Source organism: Adiantum capillus-veneris, chromosome 17 (assembly GCF_014529385.1).
Source record: "Adiantum capillus-veneris isolate H3 chromosome 17, ASM1452938v2, whole genome shotgun sequence".
NCBI classification, from domain to species: Eukaryota; Viridiplantae; Streptophyta; class Polypodiopsida; order Polypodiales; family Pteridaceae; genus Adiantum; species Adiantum capillus-veneris.
In genome coordinates, this window is record NC_140947.1 from 83,103,475 (window position 1) to 83,131,117 (window position 27,643).

The following is a 27,643-nucleotide window of genomic DNA, read 5'->3' on the forward strand; positions in this document are numbered from 1 at the left end:
CAGTTGCAACAGACGTGCCGTGTTGTCGCAGGGCGTCGTCAGTGTCGTCAGCAGGGCGTCGTGAGCAAGTAGCGGCAGCGGCAGAAGAGGGCTCCGTCAGCATGCGGCAGCAGCAGCAACAGCCATCCCGTCAACGCAGGTAAGAGAGAGAGAGAGAGAGAGAGAGAGAGAGAGGTCTGTGCGTGTGTGTGTGTGTGTGTGTGTGTGTGTGTGTGTGTGAGAGAGAGAGAGAGAGAGAGAGAGAGAGAGAGAAGTCTGAGCGTGATAGAGAGAGATAGTATTATTAAAGTAGAGGGGTTACCAGCTGATGCAAATTCGAAAAATCCCTCATTAGTCCAGGAGATTCTCTCTTCTTTTTCAGAAGACGAGATCGCGCAAAGGAGGCTCATGTTTTTTAAAAATTTAATGTGTGAGTTCCAATCTTAGCATAGGGATGTAACGATGGGATCATGAGGTATCTCGTGATTGAATGAATATAACAACGGTGGAGTCTACAATACACATTTTCAAAATGAAAAAAGGATGCGAATCTGGGGAGATCTGTGGACGTCGATGAATAACGAAATCATTTAAAATGAATCATAGCCAAACTGATTGAAGATCAACGCCATGCAAAATTTGGTCGCAACCATCGTCTTCTTTGCTTGCCACACACACACACACACGCACACACACACAGGACTTGTTGCCTGTAGTTGACTGCGGATAGCGAAACTAAAGGACAAGGTGGTTAGATCAGTATTGTTAGGACGGATATGATGTCCGTGCGAGTTCGAGACTTCTGTTGGGTTTTTTGGGTAGGCATGCATAGAGGTGGGCTATGGAGCAAAACCGGATCTACAATGATTCCACGCTAATAAAATCAAAGGAGAGCCAGTATGACTACGATTTTAAAAAAAGAAAAGATGTAAGAATCTCATGAGATGCCTTGAAAAGAAATGGGTGGAAGCAGGCGACGTGGATGGAGGAAAATGAGATTAAAAAAAAAAAATTACAGGTGGATGCCTCGAGCAACAGACGCCGACGCGCGCACGTGGGAGGCAAGGTCACCCTCAACAACGCTTGAGATGGAGAAGGGGCTGGGAGGGGGTCGAATGTTTTCTATTCTAATTGCAGGCGTAATGTAGGACTCAGTGAAAGCTGCGTGCTCAGGTGGTTAGAGCAGTGAAAGGGAGTTGAGTCCGTTCGCGTTCAAAACCACGGTGATTCCTTGGTTTTGCTGCTCCGTGTGCGCCAAAGAAAGCCAGGAAAGGCATCAGTGGAGATTCGCGTGCAATATCATTTCGAAGCTGCCAATATGTGCCAGTAAGAACAAAAATAACGAATCTTAGTTTATCAAAACAAGTGATAAAATCACGAGGCTTGCCAATAATAAGGTTTGCAAAGAAAAAGATTTACGCCTAGTCAAAATGGTTTTCCATTGCCGAGGAGGGTTAATCTTCACAGCCTAGAACTGTCTAGAATTGTCGTGCAACTTCTAGCGAGAACAATGTCTCGCCATAGAAATCTGCCAAGAAAGTGCATACGTCATTGCAGCATGCCAACCATCTCCTCCCCCATAGCAGCAATGACATGATGCCTCTGACTGGCATTTGCGCATAGTTTTTTCACCTCTGGGTAAGTTTTCGAACTTTGACACGCCAAATCCTTGTATGCCACCATCCCAGTTCTACAACCCTTCAAGATGTGCTATTGTAGGAAGCGAGCCTGAGAGAATCATGGCATATATGATGCTAAAAAAGGTGAGATTGCAAGACGGTAGTGGCAAACCTGCTAGCTGTTGAAGAGTTCCTCGTAGGCACTGCTTGCCAGCGACGTTGATTGCAAGCAGCTTGACCCCCTACTTATCACATGTTAAGCCACTCCACTTATCTCTGCAGGGGTCTACTATAGATGTAGAGTTGTCTACATCCCAAGAATTCAACACCCCTAAAGAATCGCTCGTGATCTCAAACCCCCCCAACACCTCCACCATAGCTACCAGAACGGAGCTGTTCGCTTCCTGTAATTTGTATCTACCTAACATCTTATTGAGAGCGTAATTTATCAGTAATCTACCATCACCTGGCCTTGCTATACAAAGAAGCCATGCCACATAAAAGACGATCCTGGTGACACGGATCGACATTTGCATGCATTCACTACAGCTCATAGCTGAGAGAATCCCTCGTCTCGAGCCTTTTTTCCCAACCACCTTGTGTCCAGCCCTACCTCAGGCTACCTACCTAAGAGAGATGAGCACCCCAGCCGTGTTTTTTTAAAATCCAACGATGTGTGTCGATGTGCTATGACCTATTGGAGCTCAAGGTTACGACTTAGTATTTGAGCTGCCATAGGGGACAAGTTCGAATCTGTCCCTACAATTTTTAAAGGGGAAGCTATGGATGAAAGGGTGGGAGCAGTGAGATTCAATATAGGAATCATTGAAGAAATGAATATAATAATGAAGCTGCGAGGTAGTATGTGCCCACAATTGTAGAAAAATAAAAAAAAGCCAGAATCTTTCGAAGATACCAGTAGGGGGCACCGACTGGTTTTTATTCATAAAATAAAGAGCATCTTGGAAGATCCTCTAGAACCGGGGAGGCAGGAGGAGTTGAGTTGGCCCGTATTTCCCTCTCTTTTTCCTAACCGACCAATATAAGGGGAAACTTGAAATTCTCTCAGTTTTTAGGTCACAATCTGAAGGTTTTACCGATAATTACACTAAAACTTGTGCAAATTTACCAGTTTTCTTAAAAGGCAAGCGCAAAATCTAAACGAGATTTTATAATTTCAGCCGGTTTGGTTCTAACACTGTTAGTGGCTTTGTCTACTAATATACCTTTGGTATAAGTGGGCTTTGAAGTCTGCTATGAGGCCCGCAAAGCGGCACGACAGTGTGGAATCTTGGCAGATGGAGTTAATAAACCTGACAAGCTACTAGTATGAATCTAGTATATTATGCGAGTAGGGGTTCCTAGGTTTTCTTTATTAAAAAATAGCCAAAACCTTAGCATCCAAGACTCTAAGAAAGGGTTTTTTCAATCCAATAACAAAGTCTAACCACGATTGTAGTCGGTCCAAAAATACAATAAAAATTATTATTTTGTAAATAGTAATTGTGATATCAACTTATTGTGTATGAGAGAGGATATGGGGGAAGAAAACCAACACACATCCTCATAATTTACTCATTGGATACACCTAAAATTCTCAAAGAATGAATTCAATTGTGTTGGAGGTCACTTTCAAGCATTTCAAGTACATCTCTAGCATCAATAGTTTAAGTGTACTTGAATCGCATCCTATAGTATTCATTTAGTTTGAATTGACTACTACGCATTTCAAGTGCACACACATACCCACATATACACACATATATTAATCTACATAATACATACATGCATGTATATAGTTGTGTGTGTGTGTGTGTGTGTGTGTGGGAGGGAGAGAGAGAGAGAGAGAGAGAGAGAGAGAGAGAGAGAGAGAGAGAGAGAATCTTTGCCCAAAGGTTATGGCTGATTTGAAAAGAAAACGTGACTCTCAAACTGATGGTATCTCATCTATTTATGACAATTTGGCAACATCTACTCCGAATACAGATGACATAGGTATATTATACATCGATAATTCAAGAGAGGTTTTATATAATTGCATTATGACCTTGCTCTTCTAATATAGACATTTGTTATTACAGATAAAAACAATCCCGAGATTCTATTGCAAGAATTTCTATATGATTGTGGAGCCATGGAATCATATGATTCATTTTATACAATGTTTAATACTCCTTTTGAACTTGAAGAAACTCTTATTTTTCACAAAGAAGCTTTACAGGAGTACCACAAAGAGTTTGATCAATTGGTGGATTCAAGAATGGTACTATACCTTGATGAAGAATATATTCACGCTATAGATTTGGTTCAAAAGAATCCATCACAATCCTCTAGGCTTAACAAAAAGTATTCCGCCTTATCAGAAAATGTCAAACTAAATCTTCCAAAGTGTCCAAAGTGCAAACACAAATGTAGACTATTTAAAAAAAGTGTGGGGTTTATTGTGTTTTTGTTCTTAAGAGATAGTGATGATGAAGAAGCAGAGAGGGATGACAGTAACTCTAAATCAAGTGAAGTGATCAAAGATGAACAAGACAATGAAGAAGTTCTTGATGTAGAAAAAGAGTGGCAAGAAGTTGAGAGTCTTTAACTTTCTAGGATTCGAGAAGACAGTATTGCATTGGAGAAGTCTTTGTACCCTACTTTTAAAGGAACATTGCCCTTGCCTATTCTACCATGCTTTCCTCTTGGCCATGGAGAATATATAATGCTTTCAGATATCCAAAGGTCATTTGGTTTACGAGAGGATGAATTGTATGCTATTTTGGCACAACACTTGAACTATAATGTTGGAACCGATGAAGAGCCAGTTAAATACAAAGATTTTGTAGAAAAAGATCCTCTTTTAGGCAAGTTGGATGTTTGCTTTGAGCCTCATAAAGCATTGGAGATTTGTTTCAATGAAGCTCTTCAGTATAAAGAGCCTACCGAAGAAGAGTTTCTCAAGGCACAAGAGAATATAACAGATCCTCATCTTTCAGAAGCGTATAGTGAAAATGAAGATGAACAAGATAAAGATGTACCAATCATTCAGGAGCCAAATCTCAAAATACGAAATGTTGGTTCGATAAATCTTTGGAAGGAAAATTAACTTGTGTCAGATGAGAACATTACGGTAAGCACTTTATTTGTTTAAGCTAAAGTTTTTTTTTTTTTTTTTGCTTTCAATGTTTCTAATGATTATTAGATTTTATATGTTTGTAGATTCAACCACCAAAAGATGAGTTCTTAAGATGGTCATCTAGAGTCGTTGATCTTACCAAAGATGCCGCTCTGAAGCACTACATTAAGTACCTTGCTTGTCCTGATTTAGTTATTTTTCACATGAAGTACTCCTCTGATGGTTATATACCTCTGTTTGTATACAAGACATTTTCAAAGTATCTTGGTGGCTATGTTCTTCATCCAAATGCTACCAAAGTAAGCCTTTTGGAGAAAGAGTGTGCTATCAATGTTTTTGGATATGGTCATGCAATGCAAGGATCACTTGCAGGAAGTTATTTAGCATATACTGGATATGCTCTTGCAAAGGGAATTAAACATTATAGAGAGCTTTCTCCTTCCAGGAAACGATTTCTACTTCGACACGATGATTTGAAGCAGGTTGAATACAAAGAGGGCACTTCAAGTTTAGATCAAGAAGATGTTGAAGACATTGAAGATATCATTTGAAAATAGATTTTTATTAAGTATATACTTTTATAGAATGTTTTCTGGATCTTGAGGTAGAACCCAAACTTTTTTATCCCTCACTCTCTTCGATCTCCACTGATGTAAGGTTGCTTCTGCAGTAGAGTCCTTCCAGCTGTGCCGTCTTTGAATTTGTTTGGATATCTTGATTGCAAGAGCTTGTTTTTTGTTTTTAGAAATTTTCTTCTCCCTTATTCGTAGCAAGACCCTTCTATAGAACCAAAAAAATACTTCTTTTAAGTTGTTCGCTCTGTTTTTTCCTCCGCCATGTTGAGTGTGTCGAAAGTATGCTCCACGAGCTTGATAATGGGATTTTTCCATTCCTTGAGTGGACCATATTGCAGGACATCCATATTGCTTTGTGAACCAGGGCATATGATCGTGTAAAATATGCTGCATGTCATAAAAATTATATTTATACAAATCAAATAGGTTGTAAGAAGAAAAGTATGAATTACCATGTAGTGGGTAATACTTTGAGTACTCCATGCATCTTGCATACTTTTACCAAAAGCTTGAAGGGATAGCTTTAATTTCATGTTGTCGTTGTCTATCCATTCTTTCTTGTCAAGTAAGCAGAAAACCTCATCTAGAGCCATCCACACTTTTGCTTTGCGATTTCTAGCCTTTCCATTATCAGCATGGTCTTTAATAGCATTATGAAGCTTCTTCCACTGCTCATACTTTACCGTTGAGCAATTATGACTCTCGTTGATTTTGCCCAATTCACCATGAAATGACAAAAACCTACGAGCTTTCACACCTCCAAGTGAAGGTTTTACCGGACCTTCATGTGATGATGTTGAACGCTTTTGACAAGCAATTATCTTTACTTTACCTCCGTGGAGCCCCATCTCTGATAGTATTTGCTCTATCTTTTCAATTGCTTTTCTTGACTCAGTCTTTGGCTTCAACTTCCATGCAAATTCAATGTATAAATATACAAGCTTCTCAACAATCCTGCACAATGCATGCAATATACATATATGGACATGTGAAAGTGGAATATCAAGAATGGCGCGGAAGTTAGGATCCTCATTAGCTCTAGACGGTTTTCGATTGTGCTGCTTCAAGCTCAAAGAGTGAGCTTCGTTCATACAATATAGACAAGGTGATTTAGAGCTAGCACCTTTTGCAATGTTATACATGCACTTGAGTGTCTTGAGATCACCAGCAAGATGCCACTCTACTTGGAAGCTTCCAATATCTTCAACATGAAGAAGTTCTCCATTTTTTTGTCTACAAATGACATCAGGAATATCTGTTTGGTGAAATGTCCAGTACAAAATGTCATGATCTTCTTTTTCAACCTGCATAAATGACTTTTTGTTACTAACATTACTTGATACATTAACTAGAGAAAGCTTAAAAGTTCGTATACCTCAAAAGCTCCTAGCCACCATATATCATTCTCTGATTGTACATTGAAGCTATCATTGTTGTTCACAAGATTTTTCTGCTACTCCTTGAAGTGCTCTATTCATCAGAGTTATGGTGACACGTTCTGCCTTTTTTTGCTTCAATATCTCACATTCATCTAGCTTAAGCACAAAGATTAGTTTTCCTTGTACCTCCTCGCTTGTCACATTATAAAATTTGACCATTTTCTTCTGAAGATTTTCCAAATTGAAAAAAATACTAGACGATTCATTAAAGTGTACCACTCGTCCCGTATTTCTAAATTCTTGGTTGATGAAATATGAATCACCCAAGTATTGTGAAACTTCAGTGTTGAGACCTTGTTGTGCTTGATATACATGAGCTGGTATAGGTAAGAGAGAAGATGAGACCTTTTTATCTTTGAGCTGGCTCTTTACTGATTTAAAGATGCATGAATATCCTTTTTGACTGATGTCACAATTATCTATGACACTTTGAACATCTAAAGTATCAATGGTTGTGCTTTGTAGAAAATCACTGATTATATCCTGCTTTATCTTCTTGAACTTTGAGGCCTCCAAAATCTCTTTTGCAAGATGAGGTGCAATCAAAGAGGAATATGAAGATTTGGCCATTTGAGGATCAATATTTTCCTTTTCAGGATGAAACATGCCTCTGCAAAAACATATTTTTGATTAGCTAATAATCAATACTTTGTTACAACAAGAATATGTATTAAAAAGGCATACCTTATTGCTCGAATCTTGCGCTTAAGACCTCCACTTCCAACTTTGAGGGTTTCAATGTTGGAAACACTTCTGCATCTTTGACGAAGACCAAGTGGAGTGGTTTTTATCCTCGTCCTTCTCACCTCCTTTTCAAGCTCAGCAATGGTTTCTTTGGAGGATAATATTTTGTTCTTCAAAAGTGTTTGTTCTTGCAAAAGCTTACTGTTTTGCATCGATAAATTGAACAAAGATGCTTGTTGCTGCTTCAATATCTCTAGATTTATCATTGCTTGTTGTGTATTCTTCATCACCAAGTTATTGCAGTAACCCAAGAGACCATGAGACCCATCCCCAACAAAATGTAATAGAGATGTAAGATTATTAAACGGAGGAGTAGACATAGCAAGGGGATCCATAGGATAAAGTGTTCCATCACACCAAAGATCAAGTTGTTTATGGTTAGTATGTCTCAAGTGATCCATCTGTAGCTTAGTAAGTGTGAAAGATCTATTCCTTTTTTGAATGGGCTCATAATTTGTGTCTATGTCTATATGAAGATGGTATTTACGCTTAAGGAGTAAAGAAGACTGGCTGTTAGATTGTGCATTCTCCATAATCAAGGATTGTTTAGCAAAATGGTTGATCTTTGTAAAAGTTTCTCATAGAAATAGATTGGTGCTGCCGCCAAATTTTTTTTAGCTCAAATGAGTTTGAACTTTCCCTCTCTTATTTCAAAGTAGAACGTCTATTTAGATCTTGTAAGATCCTTCAAGGCACAAACTTTTAGCAAAATCTTGATCATTGTAACACGAAATCTTTGTTTTACCTTATTGATAGATTTTCTCTATAACTTCAAAATACTTTTGTGCTAAAAGAGTTGCACGAAAAATTTGTTGAGGTGGAAACTCTTACAGGGCCCAAACAAGACCCCAAAATTTTCCTAATGGAGAAAGAGAGAGATATCTGCGTCTCCTTGCATCGTCGCCACCCTCCCCTCGTGTACCAGCCTTCATCATGCTTCTAACGCCATGTCTTCAACCTCCTCGCGCGAGTCGCTGCTGCATTCAGCTCGTGCTCCTCGCCCTTGCGCCTTCATCATGCTTCTAACGCCATGTCTTCAATCTCCTCGCGCGAGTCTCTGCAGCATTCAGCTCGTGCTCCTCGCCCCTACGATAGAAATGTGGCTGCATTTCTCTCTCATTGACCCCCATGCCAAAAATCTACCCCCTCCCTTATCCTCTCTCCTCCACGTGCCACATTTCTCTTTTTTTACTCGGTAGACATGAGAGCATCTCCCTCATATTCCTATTAATTCTCCTGCTTCCCAAAAATTAGAGGGACATCTTTGGGAGGACTTTCTATTTCTTTTAAGATTCCCCTATTTATTCTCGGCGATTGCCCCTTGTCGCCCTCTCCTCGTGCTGCCTCATGGCCTCTGCGCTTGCGTCACAAGAGAAGCTCCCTGTCACATGGCCCCTGCGCCTGCGCCACAAGAGAAGCCTCTACCTGCGCTAACTTATGGCTCTGCAGACATACCCCTTCTCGCCTTTGCCCGAGCTAGATTATGGCTCTACAATAAAAACGGCCAGGCATACTGGGTGCACTACGCGACAAAGGGAGAGGGAGAAGGAGAGGGAGAGAGACAACGAGAGAGCTGTGAGATGTCCTGGGAAGAAGGCTTGCCCTCGCTCCTGCAGATTGTGGCCTACTCCCCTCTTCCCTCTCAATCTATCACCCTTCCCTTTCCCTCTTATAAACTTAATGACCCCATTGACTTTTCATCATTGGGTACCTCCTACTCACCTTTATTTTTTCAAGAAAAAGTACAATTTTGGATACTCACGAAAAGAACTCGAAACTAATATTTACATCCGCGAGTGCAAAAGGTGGGAAAGGAGTCAACGAGTGCTAGCTTAGTTGAAAGAGTCTTAGCCTAGGATTGCAAGGCGGTCGGTTCAACCCCCTTTGGATGCTCAAATACAGGTTCTAGCTCTTAGGGATTGTTTCCAAGTCCATAGGTGATTTGGCCAATGTTATCCTGCTAGGATGACTCCACCTTAAGGTTTGGGATGCCTCCACCATACAGGGGTTAGGTGTGCGTTGTGAGTTCAAAGTTCCTACTTTCTAAAGGCAAGGAAGGCATATAGCCTACACTCAAGGCCACCAAAATTATAAAACTTTTCCATAACAAGGCATGAAATAGCTAGAGTTTTTGCAATACCTTAGAAGCTTTCCCCTTGGGAGATTTTGTCACCACTATATATCATTGGGTTTTTATGGAGGCACTTGTTTTTCCCACCTACAAGTCACAGGCATAGCTTAGTGCACTCGTGATGTGGATACAAGTCTCAGTTGCTTCTGCAATAGCACAACTGACCACCTCGCACCGTACTTGTCCACTTGCAATTTAAAAGTGTGGCTTAGACTTAAGTGCTCAAGCCACTATACAAGCAATAGATTTCAACAATCAAGAGCGTTTGTGCATCATGGATATCTCCACTCCTGCCAGGTTCATTCCTCCACTTGCCATACCATCCCCCTCCTCCAGATCCTGCGTTGCCGAGAGAGAGAGAGAGAGAGAGAGAGAGAGAGAGAGAGAGAGAGAGAGAGAGAGAGAGAGAGAGAGAGAGAGAGAGAGAGAGAGAGGGAGCTCTTTCATGAAGGCCATGGCTTCCACTGCCTACCATCAATGCCATGGGAGCCCTTGCCCTGTGCTGTCTCCCGGCACACGAACGGCGACAATCGAACTTCGAAGAGAGAGATAGGCGACCCCATGATTACTTCGTTGTCCGTGCAATCACGCGCACCTCCCTGTCGCTTCACTGGTCCCCCTGCAACAACTGCACAGTTCATGCATTGCCAGCTGGCTCCCTACGCATTAAAAGTCACCAACAAATATCCCTCTAATTTGTGGAAATTCCCAAAATACTCCTAGTATTTTGTCATAAATTCCCAAAATGCCCTTCAAATTTTCCAAAATTCCCCCTTTTTTTTTTGTAGCAATTCATAAGAAGAATGATTGTCTATCAGACAAGATGCTAAAACTACAATTTCAGCTGGTTATGCAGGCTTTGGAGATGAATTGCTTCATTATTTTTGGACATAATCGCTTTTTTTGTGAGCAATAAAGATTAGAAAATCTTGAACAATAGCTATGCATTTAAAAAAAAAGGAAAAATCACCAAAATACTCCTCTAATTTGTGGAAATTCCCAAAATACTCTTGTATCTATTTTGCCAGGAAACGCGAGTTCAGCTCCGTCGTAAGGCAACGCGGCTCAAGTTGAAGACGACACAAAAAAACTCCACTTATGCCTTGAGCCAAATCACCACAACGGGCTCTTTGTTGATTGCGCGACAAACTCATGGCCATTTCACCTTGGTGTGACACATGTCGTCTCCATGGCCCCTTGCTCGTTTCAGCTTCACACGACAAATGGCATCTCCATAACCCCTTGGTCTATCGCCCACCACCCGCGCCATCTCCAACTCGCTTCTGTTTGCGTGTGCCTCCCTCTCTTTTCTTTCATTTCTTTCCACAAAGTGTGGTGTGTGCTTGATTCCCCTTCATGAGACATGGGTACAGACCTACTCACAAAATTTTCAATAAGAACATCTTCACGAATATACTTATGAACCATGTGTTATAATTCATCAACGCAGACCCCAAGAGACTTACCCTTGCTTAACACCAATCTTTCTTGAGAAATTCGCAGACGATACTAATGCGTTGCTAGCTAATGATGCAACCTCTGGCAAAATTCTAGGAAGTTATGAGGATCTTTTGTTTAGCTTCAGGTTTGGTGGTCAATCACAAAAAAAAAATGGTCTTTTCAACTCCCTCCCTCCCCGAGTGGTTGAATAAGGTAGTGAAAGAGCATAGGGAGATAGACATGCCAATAACCACCCAGCCATACCTATATATAGGCCCTTGACCTCTGGCTCCTAGCTATATATAGCCCCTGTACCGCATGTGTATCCATCGGCCCTTGGCCAGGGCCTTGCCCTCCTATAGTCCTACCCTTGGCATGGCATTACTCCCCCCTTGGAGAAGCGTTTTCGTCCGCGAAAACAAAAGTGGTAGGATCTTCATAAGAACACTAATGTTTTCCAAAGTGGTATCCGTCATGGATCCAGTTGTTTGTTTGATCAAAACACGGTACAGTAGGAGGTTCAACGAAATCAAGAGTAACATCGTAATTTTGCACATTGTTGTCCTTTTGGAACCATCTAGTGTGTATACTCCATTTCGAATGCACATGAGCATGCTTAAATGAGTTATCACAACAAAGATGTACTTGAAAGAGTACCGCGTTTCACTTTCCATGAAGGTAACTTGCTGACATAACTCATCAGCCAAGTGGAAGTCCTTGACTTGTTCTCAAATTTCATCAGTAAACAACCCCACCATAACTAGTGTTCAAGGTTGAGAACTTGACTTATACATGAAGAGACTAAACCTAGTCGCAAACATGCATTAACAGATAGTAAGTAAACTCCAAGTAGAGCAATAAATGCTTTATTAATTGGAGTGCTTGGTGCTAATGTACGCACTTTGCATATCCTTTAGCCCAAGATTACACGTTGTAATCTGCCTATCCCCTTGGATAACTGATAGTATTGAGGTGTGTTTCCCCCATGGTTGACAGACAGTCTTCCCAGATGACTGGTAAATGGGAATCACAATATCGTATAGCCTGGTTAAGGAATCAAGAGTGTCTGGAATAACCATCGTGGTTAACTTGAAAAATCCACAAACACCCAAACTGAGCCATGACCTCAATTGGTGATTAGTGGACCCAAAAGTAATCTCATAGAGATACTGCACATAGAGTGCAAAATGCTTCATAAGCAACAACTTGATGAATACGCATGCCGTTCCAAATCAGCCTTTGCTAAACGCTAGGGCCCATAACACCTAGTGTGCATGCATTTAGCAAAAAACAGATTCGAATCTGTATGTCCATTATCATCCACAATACTTATGGCAAATGTGATACGCCTAGCACACATTGAAGAGGAATGTAAATAGTTCTGAAAAGAAACTAAATACTTTCAGTTGCAATCATTTGCAAGTCTTTCTGAAATGTCTGAACCATAATAGAAGGTGAAACAGTGATCACTTCTAAGTACAAACAATGAATTTTTTTCATTCATAGCCGTTTTATATGTAAAACAACCATCTGTAATGTTGTTTAGCAGCACTTGTACCTTAAGAAGTCATTCTGAGTATCCGACAATTTTTGTCCACTGAAATTGCTCCTGATACGTCGTGCTGAAAATGGTCTAGAAAACATATGGGACCAACACCTAGGGACATCGTTGCGATACATAATTGAAATAGCGCCGCCTGTGTCTATCCTAGTGACTCATATTCTCCACATGTGGAATATGTTTCAAATAAGGATGTCTGAAAAAAGAACATCCTACAAGTACAAGATGTACGTGTGTGTGGAGGTAACTCTAAACACTCTGTGACAAGAGTGAGAGGGACCCTCATTCATTGCTCCACATTGGCTAAACCGAACTCCTTGAGTCCCTAGAACATGTTGTATCCCATGTGACAACATGTGCCAAATCAAATCCGACAAATGGATTCATAACAACATAAAAACATTGGACACTACGGCCCAAAATACTTGTTCCAACATGCCCTTGGCATGGCCCTGGGTATTGAACTGAGAGTTCAGTTTCCCGTATTCAAATACATAGGAGCACATCTCCCACCTGTGAAAAAAAAACCCAGCAACATTGCACTGAAAACCCTGGGTATTGCCTTAGCAATCCAAACCCGTTGGGTAGAATCTACATAGTCAAACCCCTTGGTAAGACTATCATAATAATCAATATCTAATTCTCCTAAACGATTTTCTCATATTAAACTGATCATTTAATGTGGGGAAGTGCCAGGGGAAAAAAAGCTAGAATATTGGTTAAGCTAGCAGACCGGCCACAGTAGGGATCCAAAGGAGGGAAAATAGGGATGCAAAGGGGGGGCCATCTGCAAAAGAGCCATGTGCAACAATGGGCTAAAAAGACCCTAAGGTTCAGCCCATTAAGACTTCCAAAATGCTAAGGTTCCAAAATTCAAAGGTTGTGTCCAAAGGTCAACCCTAGGGAAAATTGGATGCTTTGTGTGTGCCCTAAAAGTCTTTGCACATCCCTACATGGGAGGGGGCGAGCCCTAAAGGTAGGGGATGAGAGAGAAAGCCACACACACACACAGGCTCCCTTTACACAAAGGGAATGAGGGACACATGTCAGCTCCCTAGGCCAGATGCCCACAAGGTGTGCCCAATTTCTATTGGATGACCCTTGAAGTGGACCAATGAGAATTAAGCTAAAGTAAATCTAGTTTAATTAATTTAAAAACATTTAATAAAAGAAACCAATAAGAATTAAGTCTCCTAGAAGACTATTGGGCAGTCTCCCAAGGGGTCCAATGAGCATTCAGGAGCCCCATGGCTTGCCTGATTCCTATTGGCCAAGAGGCAAAGGGGTCCAATGAGAGTTTAGTTTAATTATTTAATTACCTAAAGCTCTCACAAAAGGGGAAAGGGGGACACATGTCAGAAGGCTATCACTTATGCTGCTTAATTGTAATTGGCTTGACTTGGGGAGGGCCAATGAGGCTGCAGGAAGAGCAAATAGCAAGGGGGCTCGCCCAAGAGAGAGAGAGGGGGATGATTTTTGCAAGGCATTATCACACACACACACACACACACTCACACACAGGTTATGTGTGAAGCAAAGAATACTATCTCTTCCCAAGCTTTAATGGAGAGCTCATCACCTACTCCAAGCTTGTGAGATAGAAGCCTACATCGACACTCTCTTGGCATGTGGATGCAAATCCAACCAAGAGCCAAGCTTCAATGCATGCTCATCTCCTCTACCAAGCTAATTACTAAGCTAAGCTATTGTAATATGAGTGATTATATGAGGAGATGTACAACTTTCTTGTAAGATACTCCTTCTTCCTCTCAATCTACTCTCATACCCTGCTAGCTCTCACCATCTTCGAAGGTGTGTGAGGTCTTGGGTCTGAGAACGGGGATAGTTAAAGTTGTGTTTGTTAAGTGTTTTGCTTAGTGCATGAAGCTTTCATCTTCATTGCACTAGCTAGTCCTGAAGGAACACAAAGAATTGTATTGTACAATGTCTCTCTTGATGGGAGAAACCATAATACAAAGCCTTTTGGAGGAGGGACCGGCTCCATGCAAATCCGGTCCTCAACTGTTGTCAATAGCTTAATTTCTCTCTGTTTTGAAAGTATTGTCGATGCTATCTAACTAGGTGTTATGCTTTTTGTTGCTCTCTCCACCCAAGCACTCTTGTAATTCTCATTAGGAATCTATTCTAATGAAATGCCCACTATGTACATGCTAATTTCCGCTACACATAAGTTATTAGGCCATTGAATGTTACATTGGTATCGGAGCACAAGGTTTCTCTTTTCTTGCTCAAGAAGGGAGGTCCTCAAGCTAGCTACAAATGGTTGGTATTATTAATTGCCTGTGAGTAAGTAGAATAGGGATTTTTCAGCCTTGCAGTGCGCCTGCCTTTGTGTAGTTAACGAGGCATCACCGTCGAGAGCTATGGTCTTAATGGTGGAGTCCTACAGGGCTTGCCTACGGCTTAACCACTATTGAGCTATTAGAAGCTTGACAGGAGCCGTTGCTGTTTTGGTGTTGAAGGACCCTCTCTTCTATTCCTTGCAATTAATGGTATTTGAGCCGCGGGTACAGTAGCTTGAGTGCTTTTTCTAAAGGGGTAAAGAGGAGTAGCAACTAGGGCTTGAAGTGCCAAAGTACACCTAAATAGTTTACACCTAAAAGTTGTTAGAATGGCTGACAATAGTAAAGAGAGTGAAATTAATGTTGATAACTTTTATTTTGCTCATGAGCAAGCTACTAATGATGCTTCAATGCTTGTTAACTATCTTGTTTCTAGGCTTCAACAAGCCATGGGCAATCCATCTCTCCAAAGTGAAGTGCAACGGCAGCTCTGTGCTCACGGGATTCTTCAAGCTAATCACCATGACGAGAGAACACCTAGGAAGCCTCCTTGTGAGACTACCAAAAGAGGTCTCTCTCCGATTCGGGAAGAAGAAGAGAATCCTTATGAAGGGCTCAAGAATTTACTTCTTGATGATGCATCTCCTTCCCAAAGGAGAACTCAAGAGCCTCCACCAAAGGAACGAGAAAGAAGCGAGTCTCCCGCCACCTCGGCGGAGATGGCTCCACGAAGACGGCGGGCTAAATGCTCTCCATCACCACCAAAGCGGAGAAGACCATCACACTCTTCTCCACGCCATAATTCAAAGAGGGATGATAAAAAGCAAGAGAAGAAAAAGGCGAGAAAGAGGACTCCCTCTTCTCCATCTTCTTCATCCTCTTCCTCTTATGAAAGCTATGGTGAAGATGACAAAGATCAAGACAAGAAAAAGGCGAGAAAGAGGTCACCATCTTCTCCACCTTCTTCAAATTCTTCACCTTCTGAAGAAGTGATGGTGCAACCTTTGAACCATCAAAAAGAAGAGGCCATAGGAAATTCTATGCCGCATGGAAGAGGTCGTCCAAGTTGAAGAAATTCAAAGAGGGAGGGAAGAGCATCTCTTTCCTTACCTATGATGGTACCTTTGGTGCTACGGACAAAGTCTTGGCCTTTATCCAACAATTCGATGCGGCGTTTGGAGATGAGGGCTTCACGGAGTCCTCTAAGCTACGCCATGTAGCTATGCACTTTCAAAAGTCCGCCAGACAATGGTGGTCCAGCCTACGAGCCAACGGTGAAGCTCCACGAACATGGAAGGCTTTAAGAGCTTCCATTATGAAGCAGTTTTTGGCCACCGATGCCAAAGACAAAGTACTCACCGAATGGCGAAGCTTAAAGCTCTCTCCCAATGAATCCATCCACAAATATGTAGACAAGTTTTGGGACTTACAACTCAAAGCCACTGTCTTCAAAAAGTTGGATTTTGGAGAGCAAAAGCAACAGTTTTGTGCGGGCTTAACCGAAGAAATGGCGGAGTATGTCAACTCCCAAAGGCCACGTACCATATCGGCGGTAATACACCACACTATGGTGGCCTCTCGAATCAATTTCCAAATGGGGCCTAAAAGAAATAATAAGCCCCCGGAAAACAAGGGTTCCAATGAGCCTAAGGGGAAGGACAATGTCCAAAAGTCTCCTAAGGGCAACTCCAACAAAGCTAAAGAGAAGGGAGTTTACAAAGTTAGGAACAAATTCTCTTCTGAAGAGCTTGAGCGTTATCGCAAGGATAACCGGTGTTTCAAGTGCGGCGAACAAGGGCATGTGTACCGCGCTTGTCCCCAAAAGAACAACCGCCAAGATCCTCCTAGAGCTTCCTTGGTTGAAATCCAAGAGGAGGAGACTCACCAAACAACTCACAAAGGATCTCCTCTATGCCATGCTTGGGGAAAGGTAAGAGAACATGATTCTTTTATTCTCTTTGACCCTGGTTCTACTCACAATTTTATATCTATAGAGTTGGCCACCAAGCTAGGAATACAGTCCTACGAGATGGGAGATGTCCTACCCGCAGACAGTGCCTTCAAGGGGCAAGAAGCTTAAGTCACTCCCTTAATTGGGAAATTGAGGCTTCATGTCCAAGGCTATGTGGACAAAGAGGACTTCTTTATCTCTCCTCTCAAGCATGAGGATGTAATCCTAGGGGCAACATGGTTTGACCGCCTGGCTGCTGATGTTAAATTTCCTGAAAGGAGAATCTCCTTTAAGTTCAGGGAAAAAGACATGTATATAGATGCTAAGGAAATGGGTAACACCATCCCCATTGTACATACACCAGCTTTCAACAAGTCAATAAAGAGCTCTATTTCCGTGTACATGATTTTTGTTAAAGACTCTCAAAATGAACCTAATGCTTTAGCAAAAGAAAATAAAAGCAACCAAAAGGAATTAGAGTTATCTAATTTTCTCAAGGGGTTTCAAGATGTTTTTATTGACGACATCCCTTGTGAGCTACCTCCTAAACAAGGTAATGATGACCATGCAATTGAACTTCTTCCAGGAAGTTCACCACCTAACAAACCTCCTTATAGAGTTTCTCAAGGTCAACAAGAGGAGATTATGCGGCAAGTGCATGACTTAGTTGAGAAGGGCATGGTTAGGCCTAGCTCATCTCCATTTTGCTCACCTGTGCTATTAGTGCAAAAGAAAGACGGCACATATCGTATGTGTGTCCACTATAGAGCACTAAATAGGATCACTATCAAAAATAGGTTTCCCGTTCCACGGGTAGAAGACCTATTTGATAAGCTACAAGGATCGACCTACTTCAGTAGGATTGACCTAAAAAGTGGCTATCATCAAATAAGGATAGTTGATCAAGACATTGTAAAGACCGCATTTCGCACCACATTTGGTCTTTACGAATACATTGTCATGCCTTTTGGCTTGACCAATGCACCAGCCACATTCAATCGCTTGATGGAGAAGCTGTTCAGGCCTCATCGAACCTTCACTGGAGTGTTCTTTGATGATATTATCATCTACTCTAATTCATTGGAGGAACACAAGCAACATCTCCAGGTAATATTTCAAGTTTTGAGAGAGAATAAACTTTATGTTAATCGAAAGAAAAGTCAATTTTTTCTTGCAAGAGATTCAGTATTTAGGTCACATTATCTCTCAAGATGGCATCCAAATGGATCCATCCAAGTTAGAGGTAATAAAAGGATGGCCTAAACCAAGGAATCTTCATGAACTAAGAAGCTTTATAGGTATGTGTGCATACTATAGACGCTTCATAGAAAAGTTCTCACAAATTGCGGGACTATTACATGACCTAACAAAGAAAAGCGTTAGGTATACATGGTCTGCTAAGGAGAACAATGCTTTCGAAAAGCTTATCTCTCAACCTGTGCTTACACTACCGGATCTCTCAAAACCATTTGAGGTCCAATGTGATTCTTGTGGTGATTGCCTTGGAGCTGTTTTGCTCAAGGAAGGGCACGCCATAGGCTATGCGAGTCGAAGGCTCGATCCTGTTGAGAAAGGTCTAGGCATATAGGAAAAGGAACTCCTTGCAGTTCTACATGCCTTAGACTCATGGAAGCACTATTTATTGGGGACTCCTTTCATTCTGCGAACGGATCACCAAAGTCTTAAGTACTTCATGACGCAGACCAAGCTCTCCGACAAAAAAATGAGGTGGGCAAATTTCCTTTCACAATTTCATTTTCATATTGCTCACATTGCTGGCAAGCACAATCAAGTAGCCGATGCACTCTCAAGACGGGCGAGAGTGAATGCGGTTTCCATAGCCACTCACAATGATCTATCTTCAATGATAGATGAGTACGCTATTGATCCCGACTTTAGAGATGTGATTTCAGCCCTGGCATTAGGGAAGAAAGAAGAACCATTCACTTTACAAGATGGTCATCTTCTCTATGGCAATAGACTATGAGTTACTAACTTACTACGTGAGAAAGTAATGTATGAATCTCATGCTCCACCTTATGCGGGGCATAGAGGCATTTAGTCTACCTTAAAGGGAATTGAAAAATATTTCTATTGGCCTACCATGAAAGTGAACATACAAGAGTATGTTTCCAAATGTGTGGTATGCCAAAAGACAAAATTTGATAGAGGGAAGCAACTTGGATGGCTTCAACCCTTGCCAATCCCTAATTCACCATGGGAGAGCATATCCATGGATTTTATCTTTGGATTGCCTAAGTCTATCCATGGGAATACGGGAATATGGATGATTGTAGACAGGTTTAGTAAACAAGCTCATTTTATACCTGTCAAAAAGACTATCAAAGCCCATCAAATGGCAACCCTCTTCATTTCACAAATCTTCAAGTACCATGGCTTGCCATTGTCCATAGTGTCGGATAGAGATCCTAGAATGACCAGTAATTTCTGGAAGGGTCTCTTTGAGAATTTAGGGACAAGGCTAAACTTCTCTTCGGCCTATCATCCACAAACGGATGGCCAAAGTGAAATAGCTAACCTAACTATTCTCGATCTACTTAAAGCCTATGTAACGGAAGTAGATCAAAGATCCCAATGGGAGAAGTACTTACCCTTAGTGGAGTATGCTTACAATAACACTGTACATACTTCCACGGGAAAAGCACCTTTCGAGGTAATTGAGGGAAGATCAAAAAGTCCCTTGCTACTTAAGGTACATGGGAAGATCTTCTCTGCAGATGAGTATAGCCGAGACCTACAAGAATCTTTTCAAAAGATTAAGGATGCTATCTCTATCTCACAGCAAAGGCAAAAGGTTGCTGCTAACAAGCACAGAAGAGCCCAAGCCTTTAAAGAAAACGATTGGGTCTTGTTAAAGTTTCCCAAGGCTCGATTAAGGCACACGACGGGCAAGAATCCTACGGGCCACCAAAAGTACTATGCTAAATTAGCAAAAAGGTACTATGGTCCCTTCCAGATTCTTAGGCCAATCAACGAGATGGCCTATCAACTCAAGTTGCCCAATCATTGGCTCATACACAATGCTTTTCATGTGAGCCTATTAAAGCCTTACAAAGGAGAGCCACCTCAAGAACCAACTATTGAAGACCCACTGGAGATCGAGGACCAAGAGGAGGTGCTGCAGCCCGAGTCCATTCTCCGACATGAAGACAAGGTATTAAGAGGCGGTAAGACTATCCGACGATATCTTATTAAGTTTAAGAATTATCCTTTTGAAGATGCTAGATGGATGCAAGGCATACAATTAAAGGATAACCTAAACCTTGTCAATGCTTACAATGCTTCCCAAGAGTAGGCAAATGTACAAAATGTTAAAAATGAACAAAGTTTTTGTCTTATAAGACTCTCTTTTTCTTTATTTGTGCACAAAAATGAAGTAGTATGCATGCTTAGATCACGTTTGTGGAGACGACGTCTCCCAAACACCAAGTAGAGCTTGTCACTCTACTACGGAAGACTGATAGGACTGATGTGCAGACATGCTTGCGGTAGCCTCAGGCTCTCAAGCGCCAAATGGACTAGTCATCCATTATGGAATGATGTCGTAGGGTAACATAGGGATCCTCTACCCACTAAGAAAAGGACTCATGAATATGCTTTATCTTCTCTACACCATAGTCGAGGACGACTATGATTTCAAGAGAGAGGTAATGTCATAATAATCAATATCTAATTCTCCTAAATGATTTTCTCATATTAAACTGATCATTTAATGTGGGAAAGTGCCAGGGGAGAAAAAGCTAGAATATTGGTTAAGCTAGCAGACCGGCCACAGTAGGGATCCAAAGGATTGAAAATAGGGATCCAAAGGGGGGGCCATATGCAAAAGAGCCATGTGCAACAATGGGCTAAAAACACCCTAAGGTTCAGCCCATTAAGACTTCCAAAATGCTACGGTTCCAAAATTCAAAGGTTGTGTCCAAAGGTCAACCCTAGGGACAATTGGATGCTTTGTGTGTGACCTAAAAGTCTTTGCACATCCCTACATGGGAGGGGGCGAGCCCTAAAGGTAGGGGATGAGAGAGAAAGCCACACACACACACACAGGCTCCCTTTACACAAAGGGAATGAGGGACACATGTCAGCTCCCTAGGCCAGATGCCCACAAGGTGTGCCCAATTTCTATTGGATGACCCTTGAAGTGGACCAATGAGAATTAAGCTAGAGTAAATCTAGTTTAATTAATTTAAAAACATTTAATAAAAGAAACCAATAAGAATTAAGTCTCCTAGAAGACTATTGGGCAGTCTCCCAAGGGGCCCAATGAGCATTCAGGAGCCCCATGGCTTGCCTGATTCCTATTGGCCAAGAGGCAAAGGGGTCCAATGAGAGTTTAGTTTAATTATTTAATTACCTAAAGCTCTCACAAAAGGGGAAAGGGGGAAACATGTCAGAAGGCTATCACTTATGCTGCTTAATTGTAATTGACTTGGGGAGGGCCAATGAAGCTGCAGGAAGAGAAAATAGCAAGGGGGCTCGCCCAAGAGAGAGAGGGGGCTGATTTTTGCAAGGCATTATCACACACACACACACACACACACACTCACACACAGGTTATGTGTGAAGCAAAGAAGACTATCTCTTCCCAAGCTTTAATGGAGAGCTCATCACCTACTCCAAGCTTGTGAGATAGAAGCCTACATCGACACTCTCTTGGCATGTGGATGCAAATCCAACCAAGAGCCAAGCTTCAATGCATGCTCATCTCCTCTACCAAGCTAATTACTAAGCTAAGCTATTGTAATATGAGTGATTATGTGAGGAGATGTACATCTTTCTCGTATGATACTCCTTCTTCCTCTCAATCTACTCTCATACCCTGCTAGCTCTCACCATCTTTGAAGGTGTGTGAGGTCTTGGGTCTCAGAACGAGGATAGTTAAAGTTGTGTTTGTTAAGTGTTTTGCTTAGTGCATGAAGCTTTCATCTTCATTGCACTAGCTAGTCCTGAAGGAACACAAAGAATTGTATTGTACAATGTCTCTCTTGATGGGAGAAACCATAATACAAAGCCTTTTGGAGGGAGGACCGGCTCCATGCAAATCCAGTCCTCAACTATTGTCAATAGCTTAATTTCTCTCTCTTTTGAAAGTATTGTCGATGCTATCTAACTAGGTGTTATGCTTTTTGTTGCTCTCTCCACCCAAGCACTCTTGTAATTCTCATTAGGAATCTATTCTAATGAAATGCCCACTATGTTCATGCTAATTTCTGCTACACATAAGTTATTAGGCCATTGAATGTTACAAAGACCCTTTGTAGAAACTGCTCAACTAGCAGGTAACGGTAACCAACATAGTTAACCATGTATAGAATGATGAGAATCAACTTGAAAAGTTGATTTTTTTCGCCATCGTGCGGTAAATTGCGGAATTCTTTCCTTGAAAATATAATGGGAATAGATCAAATTGTGATCCTCAATGCCTATAGGGTGATTTAGTAAGCACGCGTGGGGTCTTACCCCAAAACAATGCATCCATAGCCACTCGTAGTGCTATAGATAGAGCAGGAGATCCACACAAGTGGAAAGCGTAGCTCTTCTGGATAGCCATGCTGTCGCAAGGTTTTGTTGCATCTAAAATTCGTTGTAGAGATCAATTGAGTTGAGTTTATGGTTATCAAAATTTCAACTCGAGTGTCGCACTGAAAACATGTCGTGCAAAAATGACACCCTAAACATCCGTAATGACAAGACTCTTGGTTGTCCATTAAGGTTGTTGTGTACTCCCTTGGGTAGATCTGTTCAATCTTAAGAACAATCACCCAAGGAATGCCAACAGTTGGGTCGTACCCTAGATCTGACCATGACTCTTAGCCAACATGTGTGGCTCATAGCCCTTATCGCAATTAGTGTTCAATCGACGAAACGATGAAGACTAATGTAGAGGGCGGCTTGCATAATTTCTAGCTCAGATTTTTAGCACCTTGGCTCATGCTGATTCGCGAGCAAAACATGTATCAAAAGATTCTTAAAAAGTTTTCTTTATTCTTTGAGAGAAATAAGAAAGAGAGAGAGAGAGAATGCTGGGATGAGGAACTTTCCTTAAGTGATGACTTTGTATATGTTGTGCCCATGCTCGTGTGCATCTTATGCGTAGCGTGGAGCTTATCTTATTAGCGTGACATAGTTGTCTGCTATCTCTCATCGAGAGAGGTAACAGGAAAACACAAACAAGTCATAGACTGACCCACTTACCATGTATGTGGTTGTGACGACACTAGTGTGACCTAATGATAGCACTTTGCCTTTGAATTAAGTCCTTGATTTAGGTGCTTCTTAGTGTCCTTGACAGAGTGTCTGGTGTCGTAGCGGAAGTGTGTTTCAGGAGGCGGTAGAATTGAATCCACCTAGCTAGCATGCCATGCATACATATACTTAAGCCCTTGGCAAAAGTGATGGCCTCAAACGTGAGAGCGAAAACCATAAGTGCCTTGCATAGTTTAAACTAGTAGGGATTCTGTGAGATGAGACTCCCTATTTTTTCAGTTTCCTGAACTTGAGTGCCAATGCCCTTGATGTCAAGTCATTGGGTATACCTTGGCACAAGGAAGAAGCCTTGCTTCATATAAAATTGTCAAAGCACATTGCTTTGCACAAAAGCAATAGTTTCCAATCAAAGATGTAAACATGGAAAAATAAGAAGATTGTAAAATTGGCTAACCTGGTCGTTGCTGTAACCAGTTGGCCCAATATTCCGTGGAAGAATATTCACGTAAAAATGGTGCATAGCCATATCTGCTGCACGAGTGGGAGTTGTCGTATATACAAATACGTCCCTTGTATCATATACGCCCGTCTGTCACGTAATGAAATAACCTGCAAGCATATTGTCAAGTCCGTCTCAAGTTTGTATGCTCATAGCATAGGTCAAATGTGGGGAGTCGCAATGCAAGATGCATAAATAGAAGCCTTGCTTCACATAAGTTCATCAAATGGATGAGACAAGAATGCAACCTGAGTGCTCATAGATGACAAATGCTCTGGGTGACATACATATGTCCAAGCAGAAAAAGATTGACCGTGTCAAAATGGCATAGGGAAATGGCCTTGCCAAATTTTTCTATTGATTGAGAATCATAACATTGCTCGATAGTGAGAAAGATATCATCTACAACTGAACTATCAAATGTCAGTGATTGTCCAATATTGCTTGTTCAAAGCAACCTTTGCTTGACTAGTTGGCTTTGTGAACATTCATATGGTGGTCAACATTGCATTCAGCTCCTAGCTGTGGATGTCAATGTTTTTTCCACGATGTTTTATGTACCTATATTGCCTTCTCCCTAGAAAGATGCAATGGCTTGGAAATGAGTATGCATCCAATGCATGGAGCCGTGCTCCCAGAAATCTTGCTTTCCTCCGCCTCGAGATAGCACAACGAGGAGAGATAAAAAATTAACAACCGACGTAAGGCACAAATCGGTTTATTGGAGTGTCGCTATAGGGAGCCTTGCTCCTGAAATGTTTCTGATAAATCTAAGACATATTCGGTAATCAAAATGTATCACCTAGTAAGCGTATGGAGCCGTGTCTCTTTTGGAAGATTGAAAGAGAGAAAGAACCCGTGCTTCAACGGACAATGCACATGCCATGCATGTCAAAAATTGTGTCAAGAATCGGCAAAGAAGCAACCTGCGGTGCATCAACATTCGTTGCCATCGCCACCTTGATTGGACAAGAATAATTCTTGAATCAAGAATTAACTTGTGCAAATTTCTGGAAGGGCTGATGCAATGTAAAATTATACATAAAGCGAGAAAACCTCAAAAGCATGAAACCTCAAACCTGTTGATTAGTCTCAATGCTTGTGCTCTGGTTGAAACCTTGGTCAAGTCAAACCTCGATTACATCCCTTGGATTATATCTCCCTTGGAGCTACTCAATACCATGATTTTTGTCAAATTTTCCTTGGAAATTGGTCTAACCTTTGTGTTCATGAATCCATGTGTTTTACGAAGTCGGGTACGGCTTTCGCAATTCTCGTTAACGTTTGGATATCACTGAAGGTCTGCAATTTGTCCAGCAACCTAGATTTCTCGGGGACTGAGGGAGCTGCCATCACTGGACGTTCGCAACATTGATTAACTTACTACAATGGGCATGCACCCTTAAACGATTTCATAATGGCCAAGCCATGTTGGGCGTCCGCATGTAAAATTAAAGCCCCAATAACTGGCTATGGCGTAGCAGACTGTTGCCGCTTGTAAACCGTGAGAGGGAGGTGGTTTTGTTGCTCGCCAGGTCGTGATGCAGTGACTAATTGTCATCGGCATGGCCCTGCGATCCCAACAAGGGAAAGATGACCGAATTCTGTGCGGGTCAACCTCCCCTCCTTCTTCGCTTCAAGCGGCCTTGCACACATCGGGTCTTCCCTACCCGCCTTCCCCGCCTATGAAGCAGTCCTTCCCACGGCCATGCCCTGTCGGCTTCTCTTCCCGCCTTCCCGGCCTGTGGAGCAGTCTTTCCCACGTCCATGCCCTGTTGGCTTGTCCACGACCGGAGAGCGAGAGAGAGTGCCCTTGAGAGGCCATGCCTCATGTTGAAGTCGATAGAGAGAGAGAGAGAGAGAGAGAGAGCGAGAGAGAGAGAGAGAGAGAGAGAGAGAGAGAGAGAGAGAGAGAGAGAGAGAGAGAGAGAGAGAGAGAGAGAGAGAGAGAGAGAGAGAGAGAGAATCCGTGAAGGCATGCAAAGCCATGCCTCGCCATGCAAAAACCATCTCTGTTGCTTCTCCTCCATCACTCCCCTCTCCCCTGAGCTTTGATACCAGTGAAAGAGCATAGGGAGATAGACATGCCAATAACCACCCAGCCATACCTATATATAGGCCCTTGGCCCTCTGCCTCCTAGCTATATATAGCCCCTGTATCGCATGTGTATCCATTGGCCCTTGGCCAGGGCCGTACCCTCCTATAGTCCTACCCTTGGCATGACAGGTAGGATGAAAAATCCTCAAGGCAGAGATCTTCAGACTCCTCGGAGTTCCAATGGGCTCTGGTATTTCACTCAAAGCTAGATGGGACTACGTTTGTATCAAATTCCAAGCTAAAAACAATAGATGGATAGGTTTTCAAAATTCGTTGGTTGGCAAGGTGGTCGTTATTAATCACTTTCTCAATGCCTATGTACTCTTCTTTTTTGGTTGTTGGAGGCCTATAGATTGTCACCTCCCATTAGGAGAAGTATGGACCTTGCATGGGCTTTGTAAGGAATCCTAATTTTTAGGGATTAAGTCTAATGTTGTGTAGGGTTAAGGGGACAAGGACATTCAAGAAGCTAGTTTTGAGTAGGCTTTTCTAGCCTTTTTTTTAAACACATGTTGGATGTGGACATAAGAGGTCACCTTCTCTCTATAGCTTTTTGAAAGTGAAGGGAGTAAAGAGGTATGGCCACATCAGCAAAAACGTAAGTCATTAAGAGCCAAAATTTGACTTTTTTTCGAAAAAATTATTTTTTCTTCTTTTTTACTTAAAACTTCCCCTCAACATATATACATATCAAAAAAATCATTTTTTGACCTTTTTTAAAACTTACAAGCACTAAAAGTCCAATTTAAACTCCCCCTCCCCGCCCAAAAAACCAAACCTTTGTTCTCTCTTCCTCCTCCCTCCTTTCTCCCTCTCCTCTCCCTCCCTGCTCCTTGCTCCCTTCTCTCCTCCTCCTCCCCTATGTCTCCCCCACTGCCCCCTTCTCTCATCCCATGTTCCTCCCTCTCCCTCCCTGTCCCCTTCTCTCCTTCTCCTCCCCTCTCTCTCCCTCTCCCCCACTGTCCCTTCTCTCCTCCCATGTTCCTCCCTCTCCCTCCCCCCTCTCTCTTTTCAACTTTTTCTTCCTCACGCAACAGCTGCCATGGTGCTCACAGATATCAGAAATCGTATGCATACATGTTTTCTTGTCCATGGCGTTTGCATCGAAGGCCACACTTGAGGATGAGTAGAGGTCATCCCAAGAACGTCGTACGTCGGTGAGATGAATGTTGATGGTTCTTCAATATCTTGCCAATACCATCACATATTTGAATAAAACACCCCTTTGTGCAAGGTAACAATATACTTCTTTCTTTTGGTTGTGTTATTCTTATCATAAACTTTGAAGTATAAGGTGTTGCCTCTACTTGTTTGTAGTGCTTGGCACAAAGGTTGCTTTTGTGCACGAATAGTGAAAGGCTACAGGTTAGAGAGGCCAAGTGTTACCACTTTTCCTCTAAAACAGTCTTCTTTATTACATCTTGCAGGTAGGTGCTTCAAATCCATGATTATTAGAGATGGGTAATGTCATCATAACGTATATTTTAGGATTGTTTATTCCCAGTTGGATGGAAATACTTGCAAATTTGTACAACTTATACTTAACAAGTGTATTTATTATACAGCTTGCAAATGTTGAATTCATACATGTTTTTGTTATAAATTGACCTCTTACTATGTTAGTTGAGTGGTGTTGTTTGCAAGAATGGCTCAAGGAAGTGACATAACATGAAGCTTTTACGGTGGCACAAAGGTCTTCTCAACGGCAATGTGGCTCCCACTACACCAAAAATCATTATGCTAACATGGAGAGATCCCTAGTAGGACAATGAAACATCTTTTCATCAGCAGCAACACACCCTTTCCTAACATGAGGACGCTTCTACCAAAGATATTTTTATATGATAGGTCACCCCATACCATGCCATATCATGGAATGGATGTAAGAACTATGGCCGCACTACTCCTTGGAAGTTGTTCACAAATGTATGTTTATCAAAGTTAATGAGAAATTT

At 41.8% G+C, this 27,643-nt stretch overlaps 1 protein-coding gene across 5 annotated transcripts; it reads left to right on the forward strand.

Moving 5' to 3' along the window:
- On the forward strand, nucleotides 1–27,643 carry LOC147437586 (uncharacterized). 5 transcript variants are annotated; one of them, XM_086487106.1, is made up of 4 exons: nucleotides 5–139; nucleotides 3,494–3,593; nucleotides 3,680–4,713; nucleotides 4,803–5,458. In XM_086487106.1, exon 4 carries the CDS (start codon nucleotides 4,923–4,925, stop codon nucleotides 5,268–5,270), a length of 348 nt encoding a protein of 115 aa, XP_086343232.1. In that variant the 5' UTR covers nucleotides 5–139; nucleotides 3,494–3,593; nucleotides 3,680–4,713; nucleotides 4,803–4,922; the 3' UTR covers nucleotides 5,271–5,458. The 5 variants fall into 4 exon arrangements, 4 of the variants coding, with proteins under 4 accessions (XP_086343233.1, XP_086343232.1, XP_086343230.1 ...); XM_086487104.1 differs by lacking the exon at nucleotides 4,803–5,458 and having other exon boundaries at nucleotides 3,680–4,711; XR_015184892.1 differs by lacking the exons at nucleotides 3,494–3,593; nucleotides 3,680–4,713; nucleotides 4,803–5,458 and adding an exon at nucleotides 27,333–27,643 and having other exon boundaries at nucleotides 1–139.